Here is a 17,073-nt window from a genome sequence, read left to right on the forward strand (position 1 = left end):
ACTTTAGTAGAGTACTTAGGTTTTCTACTATAACAGTAACACAACAAGGTGGATTACATTTATACAGGATTGCTTGCTGGCAATGATTTGACCAAACATTCCGTTTAAATACTTGCATAGTTTTATTATTGAACCTTGACCCAGACTTTTTTTTTCTCTCTGTGGTCCTTTAGTATTATCGATAATGTAAAGGACAGCACTGTAGAAGCCATATAAGGGCCATTTCATTACATGCGTAATGCAGACTCCATTAGGATTAATGTTCCATGAAGATTCTAGGGAATCGTGTTCCAGCACACAGCTGATGTTTTCATGACCGATGCTTTATGCGGTACCTTTAATTACTTAAAATGTTCAGCTGTACAAACAGAGAGAGTATTTCTATAACAGAATGGTTTGCTAAGAAAATACCATCCTATTGATTTAGAGTAGATTGGATGACTAAAATTTGTAAAAAAGCTAAGTTTTGTTTTCTTCCGTCGAAAACAAATAGCTATTTAGAAGAATGTACAAGCTGCTCTATTACTTGCAATGAATGTGGATTGTAATAAGAGTTTTCAAGCTCCAGGAACACTATAAAAGTGGGCCAAATGACTTATGGCTTCAGAAGACTTGGAATACAGCACACACATGTTCAATTTCAGTGAGGAATTGACTAGAGGTCTGCACAGGCTTTAAACTGAAGCCCGAAAACAGCCTGTACCCAAGATCTTTTAACCTGACCCGACTAGTACAGTTACAGTACATTTAAAGCCCAACACGAACCTGGCGTTTCTCACAGCAAATACCTTTTTGCAACATGCAACAATTTAGGATTGCATGCAACGGCTGGTAAACGCCTTCAAACTACCATTGTTCTGTGGCGATTATGTAACCGGTACAGTACATGTGCTCATGGGGCTTCACATTCTTTGACGTGGAACTCTTCTCTGGTTTTATTCTCCTGTTCAGTCCATCATGGTCAGATGTGATTAAAACATGAACACACTGGAGAGCTGCTTTAGAGTTGTAAATCTACTTGACAGCGATATTGGTACTGTTGTTTAATACTGTAAAGCTGCTTGCTTTAAAGCAATCTGTTGTATAAAGTGTTACTGTGATTAAAAATAACATGACGTGACTCAACTAGATTGCCAAATTGCAGGGCTGGTGCAAACATATCCACACCGCTTTGATCAAATGTTTTCTTAACTGTTTTCTCTCCGTTGTCATTTTTGTTGTGTTTTTGTTACTGAGAGGAAAGTGCGGCATGCAAATTTCCTTGTCTAAATGTTACTCGGCAGCACCAGGATGTTTGCTAACTGTGTACCACTGCTCGGTTATTTCAAACTTCTTTTCCCCCAAAAGAGAACAAAGAAAATTTCACAGTTCACAGTCGGCTTGTTTTAAGCGTGGAACACACTTCAATCCGAGTTCCGTTTTATTCACTAGAGAAACTAAATCTTTCACTAAATATATGCTCTATATTAGCCTATATATTCATTATATTCTACTTAACCTGTTAGTGATGTCTTGATTATTTCATGCATGTTAAATAAACCTGTCATGAAAATGACAGACACTGTGTAGGCTATAATCACTTCATCATTGTACTTTATAATTGTACTTCATCAACGAATTGGCGAAAAAACCTATTTTATAATTAGATTTAGAAGTTAATGCAAAAACTGCCTTATGTGAAGTTTACATGTTTGCATACCATGTGTTATTTGAATGTTGATTACTATACCTAAAAATAAATAGCAACTGAATTATTTAGGCTAATAGTTTGGGCTCTGTTGTTAACCTTTAATATTAATGTGCAAGTAAGGGCTCCCTATATAATTTACAGAAATATCTTCAATACACTTTTTAGATATAATTAATTAATTCAAGGACAGAAATGTTTCTTCTTCAGTAAACCACTGTTAAATGAAAAAATAAATAAAAAGCAATTTTGTAAAACTGCTGTACCGAACCGTGATTTCAAAACCAAGGTATGAACCCATGTCAGTCTTTTATTTTTTTGTGTCATGCGTCACAACACTTCCTTGAGTTCCAGGCGTTTCAGTGTTGTAAATAAAATCATTTTTAAAATATTAAATGCTCAGAAATGTGTAATTTGCATATTAAAATGCCCCTGTCACTGACACTGTCACCTTTTTTACTCTGAGGAGTTTGCAGATCTGCAAAAATAAGCATTCTGTCATTTGCTCACCCTCATGATGTTCTTTTAATTGTGTATTACTTATTTTCTTCCATGTGACACAAAAGGTAAATTTTACTTAAAATGTACTTAATTTGCAAGTGCACTGGTATTAGAGCAGGATACAAAATAAAATAATAATAAAAAAACTTTAAAAATAGAAATCTTTTGTAACAGTATAAATGTCATATAATTGATCGATATAATGTGTCCTTGCTGAATAGAATATTCTTTTTCTTAATAAAAATATTATTAAAAGAAAAGTATTTATTATTCTTTAAAAAAAAAATCTTGGTGAACCCAAACTTTTGAATTTGACTGTACAATATTTACAGTAGAGGTAAGTGCCTGTGGCTCATGATTTTCCTCTAACAAATCTGTGTAGTTTCACATTGTTTACTTCTGTTGATTTTCTTGGTCCATTTCTACTTGTCTTCTGAATTGTTTAAAAAAACTCAAACTAAATGGCTCAAGTTCATGTAACTGCAATCCATTTTATGTCAACTGTACTTTGCTTCAAAGTTTGGACATTTTTTGAACTGGTGTTGAATTCAAGCACTGTTCTTTGTAGGGTGTACTTAAGCTAAATATTTCTTTGTATTTCAGCCTGCAGCTCTATTCCTGGTCCTCAGAGGAGAAGAACGTACAGAGCCACAGACTCTCCCGACCCCTCTCTCAGGTACAGTCACTCTCTCAACTGTTTTATATAAACCCAAAGAACAATTGACAGATAAACAAATAATGAACCAATAATGTTTCCAAGAAATGGTTTGACAAGTATTCTTTTGTGTTGACGTATGTCCTATTGAAACAGAAAGTCAGGGCAGGACATTCTGAAGGGCTTGTTCTTTTTTAAAATAGCCAGTAGCCTTCACACAATTAAGGAGAGATCTGGAGCACTGATAGCAGGATGTCTTGGCTTGTGAAAAACAGAGGGTTCTACTTGTACCAGTTTCAAACAGATGTGAAAAAGTGGTTCAGGTATGAAGCAAATTTGTCAAAACGCAGAAACAAGTTAGCATTTTAGCACTTACCTTGAAGTTAATAATGGGTTTTTTGGTTAAATGACTCAAATAAGGTATGTGGTTAGCACAAGCTCAATACTTTCACGTTTTATTCTATGACATAAAATGCATCAGTTTTACCACACTCATGATTATTTCGAGCTGTTATGTGTCCTGAAAAAGGCAGTTGACTACAGAGGCTGTCGGAGACATTAAACGTAATTTTTTTGGGTGAAAATTCAAAAGCCTATTGAAAAATCCTATTGGGTTTTTGTCAAGGGAACCAGTGATTCCAACTGCAGGTTGGCCTACAAAGTGACGTCATACCTGCACCACTCTGAAACACAATGTGACAAGATGGTTAACATTTTAGAAAGTATTGTACTCTTGTTTTGTAAGCCAATAGCTTTTAGTTTACGTCACAGTCAACCAAAACCAGTGCAACTAAAGACACATTGATCTATTATTTGTTTTTGCTAGTTGAATGCCAGTGGCATATACATTTAGGAGGATGTGACATTCTCATTCTGAAGACTATTTTATTGGAAACAAAAATATAACATTTTCTAGAATGATAAATTGTTAATATAGGGCCCTATGAATTATGTAAAAAAACATGGTATTTTTAAAATCCAGTCGTTAAACAAAACTTTCATTTTGCGATTTCATAGCGCCCTATTAATGTATATGACTAATACTTTATTATACTTTATTATACTTCATGTGAATCCATCTTGGATGTATTGCAAGTTGTCAAAATCGAGCAAGTGAAGTTGGTGAGATGAGGTCTGGTAAGTCTCAATGTTGTCGGGATATGCAGCGGAACATTGATGTTAGTTCTGCCTAATGCTCCTTAGGGGCTTCCATGTGTGTTCATGTTAGTAGTATATGGTACATTGAGTCTTCTCACGGAATAGGATTGCTTTGCTCTGCTCCTGAAATGTTGCCCATAAATCCCTTTAGTCGCTGCCTATATGACTTCATGGGAAAAGCTGGTTTTCAGTGGCTCAATTTAACTTGGATGCTTCTTCACTACAAGCTCCAGAATCGCACACTCAGGAAATTAGATTATGATTTCCATCCGTAAATACCATTCGCAATAAAAGGGTTAGCATTTCCAATATTTTCATAGTGGGCGGTGAGTACATAAACTTGGAAAGGTCCCCTTACCATGCTGATGTTCATGGGAGTGCAACCTGGATATGGTTTATCTAGAACATCATTGAAACAATATGGTTGACCTTTCTTGTAGCTTCTTTTAACCTTGGGTTTATTAGCATCATAAGAAGCGCACTGCCCATGAGATCTTTGTTATTGGACTTATTAGTTCTGTTCCACTATTCTCTACTACATTGATGAACAGACTCTGTAGCATATTTGGGGATATAAAAAAGGGAGTATGGGCAATAATCTGAAATGAAAGGGTTCCAGAGTCTGTCCCGAAAAACTAAAATTGAGCAAATAAAGTTGTGGGAAAGTTATTGCAAGAAATGTCAGCTATTTAGTAACCAGCTCAGTCCCACAGAAGTTCCTACAAGGCAGATGTCAGGGCAGGAAAAAATAGCCAAGACCTTTGATGGTTGAAGACATTCCAGTCATTTTATCAGTGCTGTAGATGTTAAATAAACACACTTTCATGACACAGCTTATTAAACTCAATAACATCCCAATTCCCCTGTTAGAAATGCTTGGTCCTTTTAAAGACAACCATTTGAATGCTTCTAAACGAAGTTCATGGGAGGTCTGGGAGAAGTCAGCATGATGATAGTGACACTGAGCACTGGCCTTTGTCAACAAAGATTCTCAATATAGATGCGTTATGCTGTGAAAAATATCCATGCAAACCTAGGCAGGGAGAAAGAATGAGATTTAAAGGAGAGTTTTGTCCAAAAATGATAAATCTTTCATTTATTTGTCCTCATGTAGTGCAGTGGGAAAGATTTTAATTTGGACGTTTAAAGTCCTGATAGCATGCATGTGATGCCAAGATGTCTAATCTATGAGCTTTCATCTGGTCACTGTTAAATATTAGAAAGACACTCAACAGATTTTTGCAATATTAGTGATTTAGGATGTATGTGAATCTGCTGATCTTAAGATGTTTTTACACACAATGTTAAACAAAATAAAACTAACATCGTGATATGGCTTTCATCATTTTTTCATACCAAAATAAAAGTTCAGTGGTTTAAGGCGTGAAAGTGAAGGAATTGATTGAGTTCCAAAAGCAAAGCAGTGTAAACATAACGTAGAGACAAATCGCAGTTGAAGTCCAGGAACAATGTGAACACTGTTGTAGTACTCGAGTATGGTCTTGGTCTCAGACTTGAGACAGACTCGAGTCTGACGACGCTTCCGAAATTGTATATCTGCCATGTTGTCATTGTCATGTGACTTACGCCATGAGTTGTTGCTTTACCGCAATTCACAAATCCTGTCCTGCATACTACTCTGTTGCCATACTGTTTTTTTCCGCATTCTGTATAGTAGTGAAGCATTCGATTTCAGATGCAGTGCAAGTCCGATCTTGAGTAGTACAAAACTACTTTTTAATTATACTACTATTTTTAATTATATGATGTCATTACGTTGCTGTCTTGACGCCAGCCAATCGCTGCATTGCTGATCGTGGTTTCGAGTATCGATGCATCTGCCCTCTTCAGGGGAAAAAAGAACACTCAGTAATCTTAGATCATTTAATCCAGATATTTTAATCCAATCCGCAAATTCGTTTGAAGAACCAAATTAGCCAGAGATCAGTTATCACGATTAAAAGATCTGGGATCTGTCAAATCATCTTCGATGTATTAAGCGAGGTACGAAGAACAGGCCCCTGCTGTGTTTTGGTGGTGTTTTTGTTTTATCCATTCAGGTTGAATAAAAAGCCATAAACACCTGTGAAGAGTAACTCTTTTTGTTGTTGTTTTTAAAAAAGGCATTGCTTTTTAGTTTGTAGTTTTTGCACGCTTTTTTTTTCTATTTTTCCTGGATTACTAGAGCAATATTAGAGGTTTATCATATTACAATTCAAACCACATTATATGACAAAATAATTGCAATAGGATTTTTGTTGGCCCAATTGTGCAGCCCTAATCATACATTCTCTCACAGACAGCCCACCAATGCACATGTGCTTACTGGGAGAGTGTGGTGTAGACGGAGCCTTAACTATCATGTTCAAGACACCCTACTTGCATGCCACTGTGAAAATATGAAATATCTCCGCTATTATTTTGACCCACAGACATCCAACTTTGGGCCTCCCAATAAATCTAAGCCAGCCATCCAGTTAACCCTATTAATTTACTGCCGACACCAATCCAGTCCAAATTAGGGTCGTCACCTTCTGTTTATAGCACTCAATCTCTCTCTGCACAATCAAAACATTTTTCTCATTCTTTCTCAGGCTCTCTCCTAACATGTATGTTATAGGGTACAGTGGCATCTGTTTTTTAGATTGTTTTGCTAGAGCATGCAGTTTTAGTGATGAAAGGCTGGAGTTAGCCATGCCAAACAATGGATTAGATATGTAAGGGAAATTCTGGATTAAATGATGCTGAAAGGCAGGAACAAGGAAACAGCCAATGAGGTGTAGCAGTAGGGTTGATTTGCTGTGTCTGTGGTCAGATACACTGGACACGCAAACATGCACATAAACAGTCGGTTTGCTCTTTACTATCAGTGGGCTCAGAGTCTTTTATGTTCATCTGTCATGAGGGTCTGTTGAGGGGGACTCTGGTATAATTGTGGTATTTGTTAGATCCCAAAAGGCACTTTGATGCCAGAGAGGGTTAGGATCTTTGCTTTGCATATTTCTACTGGAATTTTAAGATCCGTTCAAGCTCTCTCCTCGTTTTTCATCCACAAACTGGAATCCCTTCAGTCCTTCTCCTTCCTCTCCTCTTCTTCAGGGAACACTTGCATTCTTCTACTCTTAGTTTGCTCCAGAATTGACCACAGAGAGTCTTGGCAAGATTTCTTTGTAAGGATGTGCTGTCTGTGTGTATGTGTGGTGCCCTTTCCGACAGCTTTCACACATTATTTTGGAATTGTGTGGCATGATTGGTGCAAAGAGTTCCTCTGTTTTGTGTGGTTTGGCTGTAGAAATTTAATGGAAAGCACATTGTGCACAAAATGAATTTTCTTTCTCTGTGCTTACAAGTACATGTTTTTAGCGTCCCCTCTGAGGAGTCAAGGGAGGCAGTGCCTCAAAAAATAGGATGAGAAAATAATCCATATTACAAAAATAAAACGAGACATGTTACAAAATGTGACATATTTAAAAAGTGGATAAATCACTCGTTTTTCTAAAGTAACACTGTCCAACTGTGACAACAGCAGGCTCTCTTGCCTCCCCTGAGCCAATTGACTTTTAACAGACCCTAAAGCGTGTGGTGGGTTTAGTGGGGGATAATTGAGAATCAATGGGGGTTGGGGGGGGGGGGGGGGTCATGTGAAAGGAGGCAATGCCTCCAGCGCGCCATGATTAGATATTATTGGTTATCATAGGATATAATTTGTTCATCCAATAAATCCCGCCTCTAGTTTTCGCAAATTGAATGAATGAAGAAAATTATGCCATTAAGGGGAAAAAAAAGTTTTAAAGTCATGTCAAAATCAAACTTGAAATGGCCTAAACGCATTATGGCTGGGTTTTTTTATAGTGAGCAATCAACTTGGTGAAATGAAAGGTACATCCTAAAGGACATTAAACATGACGTATATATTTCACACTAGTAGCCGTGCGTTATATCGCTCTATATCAGCACGGCTGTGATTCAGTCGTAGACACGAGGCTGCAGTTCAACAGTTGAGCCCAAGCCTCCGTTTGTAATTTTAAAATGTGAGTTGCTTCATTGAAGCTCATTGTATTATGTAGAGTATTATGAAAGAGTGATCGACTGAGTGCATTGCCTGCATCTAGCTGATATTCTTCACGTCAATCTTAAGGCCTGTTCACACCGGGACGATTTTCGCGCGCGTTTATCGCCGACGTTTAACGCCTTGTGACTAAACAATGGGCGCCAATGTGAGTGTTCACACTGACGCGTAAAACGCCAGGCGTAAAAGCGTCATTTAAAAAAAAACGCCTCGGGTTCGTTTTTTTATTTTGACGCGGCGCGTTAAAAACTGGCCGACCAATGAGATCAGTGCTTTTGTTCACGTGCCTGGAGCTGCTGAAGTGACAGTAAAACACGACTTGGTGGCGCTCAAGCACAAAATCGGTCTTGCCGAGCACACATTGATACGACGAAGAAGTAGTAAGTAGACAAAGAAGAAGAGGAGCTGCTAATGCTGCTTGCCAGTTAGCAAAAAGTGTGTGAATGCTTTTGCCATAGACATAATATATCTATGGTTTTGGCAAGCACGTAAATACTGTCTCTCCTTTTCTTCTGTGTGACAAGCGAGTGTCAGAAGCGTAAGTGCCGCAGCACCACCTTGTGTATCGGGAGCGCATCTACTGAATGTGCACGTTCACTCGGCGCATCGCCAGTGGAAATCGCTTGGGTGTGAACACTCAAGACGCGCTGAAAAACGTCACGAAAAACGCTGGCGATAAGCGCGTGCGATATTCGTCCCGGTGTGTACAGGCCTTTATAAACACAAAATCAGTTTGAAATCCGTTGAGGAAAGTGATATCTTAGTCTTTGTCCTTTTTTACAGTTAAGGGGATTTCCCATGACGGCGCTAGTCAATGCATTTGTAAGTTGTATCTTATCGTTTACAACCTTTTCAGTCCCTTTCAATATAAAACTCTTTGCTACTAACTCACTCACTCATCAAGACTTTTCTGCCATCTAATTGTGTAAGAATGTAGCTAACTTTAACTGAAGTCGAAATCACAATCACCAAACGGATCTTTTCTCAATACCAAATGCGGCATGCTATTTATAAAAAATTATATTTTATTGAAAAATATTTAAATAAACAATATTAGCCATTATAAAAGTATAAGGGGTTCAAAAGGAAACAAACAAGCAAACATTTCAGTTAAAAGTACAAAAGCAGCACTAGTTATAGTACAGGATTTCAGTTAAATAAAAATATAAAGTTATGAAACCTTTTATCAGGTAATAGATTAATAAAACCAAAGATTGCCCGTTTGATATACCCAAAATGAATTTTTAGAGCAAATTCCTGAAGGACTGGCCCAGATAAAGCTGTTCTCTGTGGGTACATGAGCGCTGAATGGCCGCTGACAGTCTGGAGCTTACATCTTCGAAAACGTTGAAATTAATTGTGACTTAAAGTTAATATTTAAAAACACATTTATCAGCACTGTTAAATGTGTTTTTACTAATCTAAAAATGAATATCGGTTTTTAATACTATGCATTTTAATGTGATGCCTAAATTCACTTTATTTTGAATTCACTTGATTTTATTTTTTAAACAACTTGGCTACTGTCACGCTACTGAAAAACGTGGTTGCGTCTCTACTTTTAGTTACTCCGCAACACTGTCTGTTGCATTCCTACTCATGTATACACGCATCTATACACCAGTTGTGCCTGGCGCAGGTTTTTTTTTCTCTAATGGTCCTTTGTGATCTTTGTAAAGTGTGGTTCAGGTAGAGGTATAGTCTCTAGAGAGTGAGCTAAGAGAGGAAAAGATAGCAGGAATATCCATTAGTCCTGCTTTAGGGGGTGTAGGGTATCCTGGGAAAAGTGGCGTGTACAATAAGGGCTCTGATGCAGATCGTTCGAGGTGTGTGGTGTTGGTTTTCTCGCCCTTCTGAGGCACAGGCTTGTCCTTGTGCAGCTGAGCCTGGTGGAGATGGGCAGAGGCGGACTTATTCATCCCGCCTGCTGTCTCTCATTTTTACTTTCTCTCTCTCTCGCCTTTCCACACTGCTCGTTTGGTTAGACCCTCCGCTCCTCCCTCCTCTCCTTGCGTCCTGGCGGCTGGACAGGCACAGAGGCGGCCATTGTACCACTCTCCTCCTATCCACTTCTCTCTCTATTGCTCTTTCCTTTTTCGTCCTCTCCATCATTCTGTGAGAGTGATAGACGATGAGACATGAGTGAGACTGGAAGGGTTGTAAGAAAGGAGGAAGACTGATCATGTTTCTGTTGAAAGACTGCACAAAGTGCCTTTGAATTTACTTCCTGTTCTAGCAGAATTTTTTTTTTCCAGAAGCTTGAACATAATGGCTACATCACTCTTAGGCCTGTTTTGTGTATTTATTTTGGCAACCATATTACCAGGTTACAGTATTCATGCTACCCCTATGAGCAGAGCGGCACTGTGAAGCTGGAGCCTGTCAGAAAATGAGGCACGTTTCAGCTGACTGTTGACAATTATAAACCTTTTTATTAACAATCTTTTGCAATATATATAAATTAACCATTGTTTAATAAAATATGTCTGTCAGGTGAGATACAAGTGACAGCCACACAAACACCAGTTTCTGTTCAGTAAATCTGACTGAACCCAGATAATTAAAGTAGGTTATGTCGTTCCAGTCTTTAATGTACATTTGGTTTACCAATGATCAAGTTTATAACAATTCTCAGTGGCCAACTCTTGATGATCATTTTATAATTTATTTAGCTGTAACAAAAATAACTGTTGTAGTAACCTATAGAAATTACTTTTTCATCTTTTTATTTAAATTTTTATCCAGAGCTTTGTTGTTCCTCATAAATGTAATTAGTTTACATCAAACCAAATAATCTGTTATCAACTATGGACTGATGGCTCAATTGGACTGAAAATCCTTCATGTTAACACCTTAATTGATCTGTCTGAGCCCAATCCAGATAAAGTTTGGATAGTTTTGGAAGGGGTGGTGTAAACCTGAAGCAATGCGATCAATGGAAGAAGAAAAAAATAAACAAACACTTAAAACTATTTTGGAAATCGGATGCACACATGCACAGTGCCGTGATGCATGGTTCCATACATTTTACAACTGGAACTGGTCAGTGGAGGAGACTATATATTTATCAAATACTTGCTTAAAAAAAGGCTCTTTTGACACTTTCTTTTTAGATTTAATAAAATATCAGCAAAAATGATTTTATAATTTATACTCACAGTAGCTCCAGTGACATTATCGCAGTGGCTTTCTCCAATTCTGAACGCAGCAACTGGGCACTGCACAGAATACCTGTAAAGTGCATGTAAACAAATATACTAATCAGATTGCAACATTTAAATCTGCATTCTGCAACTTTTTTTGGTTAAAAATGATCCAAAATAAATTTGAGCAAGTACATAACCAGTGTTCAAAACTATCTCCTTACCTTATCCTGATTCACAACAGTAAGCTTGTAATAATGTGTTCTAATTTGAGTGGTACTGGTAGGTTTACGCGGGAAATACAAGCTTCCGCCATTCGTCTTTGCGTCATTGTCACGTCTGTATACATAAAGGAGTCCGTGCTAGTAGGCTATATTGCATGTGAGGATGCTGCAGGTGGCGGATCGCTTACAGCAGCTGGAATGTAATAAAACTTGTCATTTTGAGGGCCGCTTGTAATCCAGAAAGTTCAAAACGACAATCAACGTTGACAACTGGTGCGTTGACAAACAACCCACACACACACACCTCAAAACATTAGATTATTCTGCGCTCAGGAGCCATGCTGATGCACAACCCACATAAAGAAGATGAAGCCTAATTTATACTTCTGCTTCGAGTAGCTACGTCATAGGTTGGGTGTAGAATGCGTAGCTTATGGCGTAGCCTGATATGCACTTCTCCAAAAATGTAACCGCGTCAAGATTGCAAGCGCTGTGATTGGTCTGCCAGAACCCCTCCCTTAGGGGTACACATGCTCCCTCTGCATGTGTAACTGCATGTGGACGCGGACAACAACGCAGAAGTATAAATTAAAATTGATGTGTAGCCCACGGTGTAGAGGCTATGGTGGCGGTCCGACGCAGAAGTATAAATCAGCCTTAACACCGCAAATAACTGCAATTTTAGGGTTCAAACAGAGATGGTGACAAAGAGGTAACTTACGGTCTGCAGCTTTAAGGTTCATAAACGGTTCAGAGCTTTAAGAATTTGAAATCGAATTTGGATTCATTTGAAAGGGGTCATGAACTGCATTTTTTTTGTTAATTTTATAATGTTCTCTGGGTTCCATGCTAATTTAGAAGTAATAGGCTTTTTTCTATCCTGTTTTTGACACTCTTTGGAACACCCACTGCTATGATTGGGTAACATTTTTGCATATTAAAATAAGTACTTTTAGTTACCACAGTTATAATTGACAATTGATGTTTAGTGTAAACAGAAATATGAATGAATGTACCATTGTTTGTCACACTGTCGTTCTTATAGGCTATTCATACTCATAGTTCATCCTTTTTTCGATAAAGTGAAAAATGTATACATATCATTCGCAGTGTCGTGTTTTAAATAAAATGAAAAGCGTTGTAATGTCTTAATGATGACAAAATAGAAGAACGGGCTAACAGTGAATGGCTTGGATCAAAACAATAACAAAAGTGTACTTTCTTCTGTATCTGATAAACCAACTCATTAACCCCATGAATGCAAAAGGAAAGGAAAGCGAATCACATCTATTCAGTTTAACTGCGATGCTACAGTATAAATACTCATATCAAGTTCATATCAAAAGATCTGTAGCAATAGTGACAAATGGTAAAAACACTGTGACTCACACTGTTGGATCCAATGTAGTTGGCACTGCATTCTTTTATTTTCAGTCTCTCTGAATCTAAAAGGCCTGTATTGAACCGTCTTGTTTAAAAAACGAATCCACAGTAAAATGAAGCGAACAAACGGACATTGTCTTACTGGCTCAATCTGACTGGAACTTTGTTAAAAATAAAGTTCATCCACGCTTTCTTAACGTTATAATCACAAGGATGGCAATGCAAAGACTGTTTTTCTCCACAACTTGACACTTCAAAACGTCTTGTAATGATAGAGGTATTTCTCTTGTTTTGTTGCTGAAGTAATTCTGTGTTTGTCTCTCGGATTTACTTCATGATGTGCAAAACAGTGGGCAGGGCTAAAGAGGCAATTATGTAGAAAAAGGCATTGATGACTATGACTTAATAATGTGACAATCTGAAACAAGTTGTTTTCTGACCTTGGTTTCAATAAAAGTGGTTTTGGACTAACAAGAAAGTTCTGAGTTGTGAAACGCACAGGATATTTTTTTTATAGTACAATGAAATGTCAAAAGATCAAGGAAAATTTGATTTCTCAATTCATGACCCCCTTAAATGACTATGTGCATGTAAACATATCTACTGTGAAAGCCTTTGTTAAGCCTGCTGTTGTAGAAATGCTTTTGCTCTGTAACTGTGGAAAATAAAGCTTTCACCATTTGCAAGGTAGCATGACGGCTCACTAGGTTTTGGAACAGAGCTAAAGTTTGGTCAACTTTGCAGCTTATTTTGGCTGAGATCCCCTTTTATGTAACGTTTTGTGGAAAACCTGAAATCAGACATACACTAACTGAGAACAAGCATATAGTTTAAACATATAGCATATAGTTTAATTTCTCCTTTAGTCAATGAACCTTGAAAACTTTGGCAAATCTAGCAACTGTTTGTTCTTTGGAAATGACCAAACTTTGAACCAGCTCTTGCCATATTTATAAATCATACGGTCAATAAACTGTTTGCTGATATGTCGAGTACTTTCTATCTACCATCTCTCCTCTGCCTTCCACTCATCCTTCCGAGGGCTGTCATTTGGGAATATTCCTGTTTACAGCACATTCACCTTGAGGAGGAAAACAGTGGGAGGAGAGAAGTGTGTTCAGTCCATTAGGATATGCCCAATGCTGATCGTGGTACTCTTGGGAGAGGGATGTGCAGCCAAACCTAGTGTGGCTTTGGCAACGGATCACTCCCTGCACCATTAGTGCCCGATCACCCAGCTGGGTTGCCTGTGCCGACCGTTTTGTGGTTGCTGAGGGTTGCCATAGTGGCAGGCCTCATCCTGTGAAGGGGCTTAAAGGTTCAGATATAAATAAACAATGCAGCAAGTCGGTTTACCCAGGTACCTCTGCATGAACAGTGTTGAGGAAGATCTGAAACTACATTAAATTAGCTTGCAACTTGGAAAGCAGTTAAAAATGCATACAATAGTTATGGCTAAAAGTCCCCAGATGACCTGCTACTGCAGTCAAGCTTCTGAAGTGCACACTCGATGGACACTTTACTATCCCATGAGGCCACGGGTGGGGATTTATGAATGGAAGTGAAGCGATGCGACTGGTGCTGGTAGGTCAGATGACCGTAACATGGGGAATATTCTGTAGTACGTCGAATTTCATTCATACTACCTATATTTAATTCAATCTATACATAATGTATGTTTTTCGGATGCAGCGATAGTCTTTGCTTCTATGCAGGACATCAAATGAGTTGACAAATAATTTGGTAAACTGGTACTTTTAAACAAACTGATTCACTAAAATAAGTTGGTGAAAGGCCAAGATAATTTGTACAGCGCATATCCCACATGCCAGTACTTTCAGTTAAATTATAGTGGCATTCATTATTACCAACATTTATTATAAACGTCAAGCCTAAACAAATGTGTTTTTTTTATACTTATTTTTCATTCCTGTTCTGTTCTGAATACCCTTTAATTTAAAGAATATGTTGTGGAGTGAGGGGAGCTAAAATACATCTTTTATAGGTGTTTATAATGTCTTTTTGTTTTATTGTACATTATTTATGAATGTAATAAAAAAGACCATTTTGCAGAGAATACATAGTTGCAATCTATCATGGGTGAAAATACACACTCCATATAGAATCAAAATATCAGAAGTATCATATGAAAATGTGAAATTTACATTCACGTTACCATAATTTCCTCTCTTAAATCTTTCTCATTTGTTTCCACTCAGTGTGGCTGAATACTGGCATGCTCATTTTCTTTTCATCTACTACATCTCCCCCCTCTCTCTCTCTGTCCGTTTGACTGGGTGGAGTGGCCCTACTCTTATAAAGATGGGCTCCCCCTCTATTTTGTGCTTGGTGATGGCAGACCATCCAGTGTTTGTGTGTGTGTGTGTGTGTGTGTGTGTATGTATGCGTGTTTGTGCATGCTGGAGCACACTCACTCGGGGGGTGTGGCTCACTGGAGCACTCGCTTGCGGTCTCTGCCTCAGAACACAAATAAAGGCTTGGCCCTCAGCCGGCGGTCGATCAGTTGCTGTTCCAGCCTCAAAACAAGTCTCTTTCCCGTCAGCTTCCTCTCATCCTTAGACTGCTTCTCGGGGAAGATTTAATAAGATTTGCTCTTCCACAGCAAAGACTAAAATCATTTTTGGCTTGGTATGTCTTCCTCCTCCCAACTCTCTTCCTTTTTCACGCTTCCTGAGACGCTCCACAGGGACAAAGTGCTATTTCAGGTTGGACTTAAAAACATTGGGGCTCTGTGTTGAACTTGGCATTAAAAGTGTGTTAGACACTATTAGTCTGCTATTGATAAATCTAGAGGTTTCTTATCATATCACCATGCCGTCCCATGGCAACTGGTCTGATAGACCCAAACCTGCTGGGGTTTATGGGGCAGTTTTTGATCGTGCAGAGATGGGGCCTGATTTTTAGTGCAGTTTTACTGAATAGACCTGAATGGACTGGCAACATTCCATACATTGTCAAGGTAACCAAGAATCTTTCTCTTGCTCTGTCACTTCAGGTTCCAAATATTGTTCAACTCCTAAACTTTAAAAGAGATTTGTAGAAAAAATTAAAGTCATACAGATTTGAAACATCAGAGTAAGATGTTTTTAATTATGTTCTTTAATTATGTTGGGAGGAGGGGGGGGGGGGATTAGCTAGTCTTTGCATTCTGCTCCTGCTCGCAGGTCATCCGTGTGATGTAATTTTAATTAAAAGAAGTGTCCAAAATGTTGGCGCACCATACATGTGCAGCCTAATATTGAAAACAAGGGACCAGGTTCAGGGCCTGAGAAAAGTATTCGTGACGTTCACTCCTAAATCCCACATGACAACATGCTAAGAAACCGTTACTATGACAGTGACTTTCTGAAGTATAGAGGCGGAGAGACACGCACAGCAATTTATAGAAACCGAAGGCAGACATACAAAGAAAGCGATACTGAGACCAGTAGCAGAGAACAGGAGACCTGGCTCATCCAGGTGGCTCCTATCAAGCAGTGGTTTATAAAGCTCACTAATTACTCCATAAACTCCATCTACTCTGTCAGGCAGCAGGACTGACGATGGTTTAGATGGAGATCATTATCTCTATCAGCATGAGTGATACAGAGACTCTCCGAGCCGCCGGGCCAGACTTTGAGCTTTAATTCAGTAACTTGTTGTTTTTCTTTTGTCGTTTCTTTCCTGTTCAATCTTCACACTGTAGACCGTACATCAGATCATGCCTGTGTTTGGAGGCATACGCTCTTTTCAGTGGAATAAAAGCGTGGTTACGGTGAATTACCACTTGTATTGCTTAATGTGCATTTCAACCAGGGACATATATTCTGAATGTACACACTTTGATGTACATGTCACGACTTGAACTGTCATTTAACATGGTTCAAGCTTAACTTACTATGATTTAGCTATGACTTGCATGGGAAGCATTTCATACATGAAAGAGTCCTTAAAACATAGAAAAATGGATGGAAAAACGATTAACTACCATCCATTAAGGACAGTCAGACATGGTAACTAGTGGTGACTGAGGCGTCTCTGTTTTTGTCACTCATTTTTCCTCTTTCTGGGGTTCGATTCAAGTGTGGAAAGGGGGTTGTGGGCCATAATCTTCATGAAGTCCACAGCTTTAACAAGGTCCTAATGAATACCAGATGCCTAATGAGTTTGATTCTCGGCAACAGTTGGACCACTTTCACATTTCTTCATTAGAAAATAAGTGTGCGCTAGTATTGTCCAGCATGCTATGTACT

General features: G+C 38.4%; 1 protein-coding gene across 2 annotated transcripts in view; it reads left to right on the forward strand.

Moving 5' to 3' along the window:
- Positions 1 to 17,073, forward strand: part of pdlim2 (PDZ and LIM domain 2 (mystique)) — an 86,421-nt gene that overhangs the window by 46,966 nt on the left and 22,382 nt on the right. For both annotated transcript variants that reach the window (XM_079827939.1, XM_079827940.1), the window contains exon 6: positions 2,792 to 2,864. In XM_079827939.1, coding sequence (XP_079684065.1) covers positions 2,792 to 2,864 — 73 coding nt within the window. The remainder of the gene's footprint in view (positions 1 to 2,791; positions 2,865 to 17,073) is intronic.

Source organism: Gobio gobio (genome assembly GCF_949357685.1).
Source record: "Gobio gobio genome assembly, chromosome: 10".
NCBI classification, from domain to species: Eukaryota; Metazoa; Chordata; class Actinopteri; order Cypriniformes; family Gobionidae; genus Gobio; species Gobio gobio.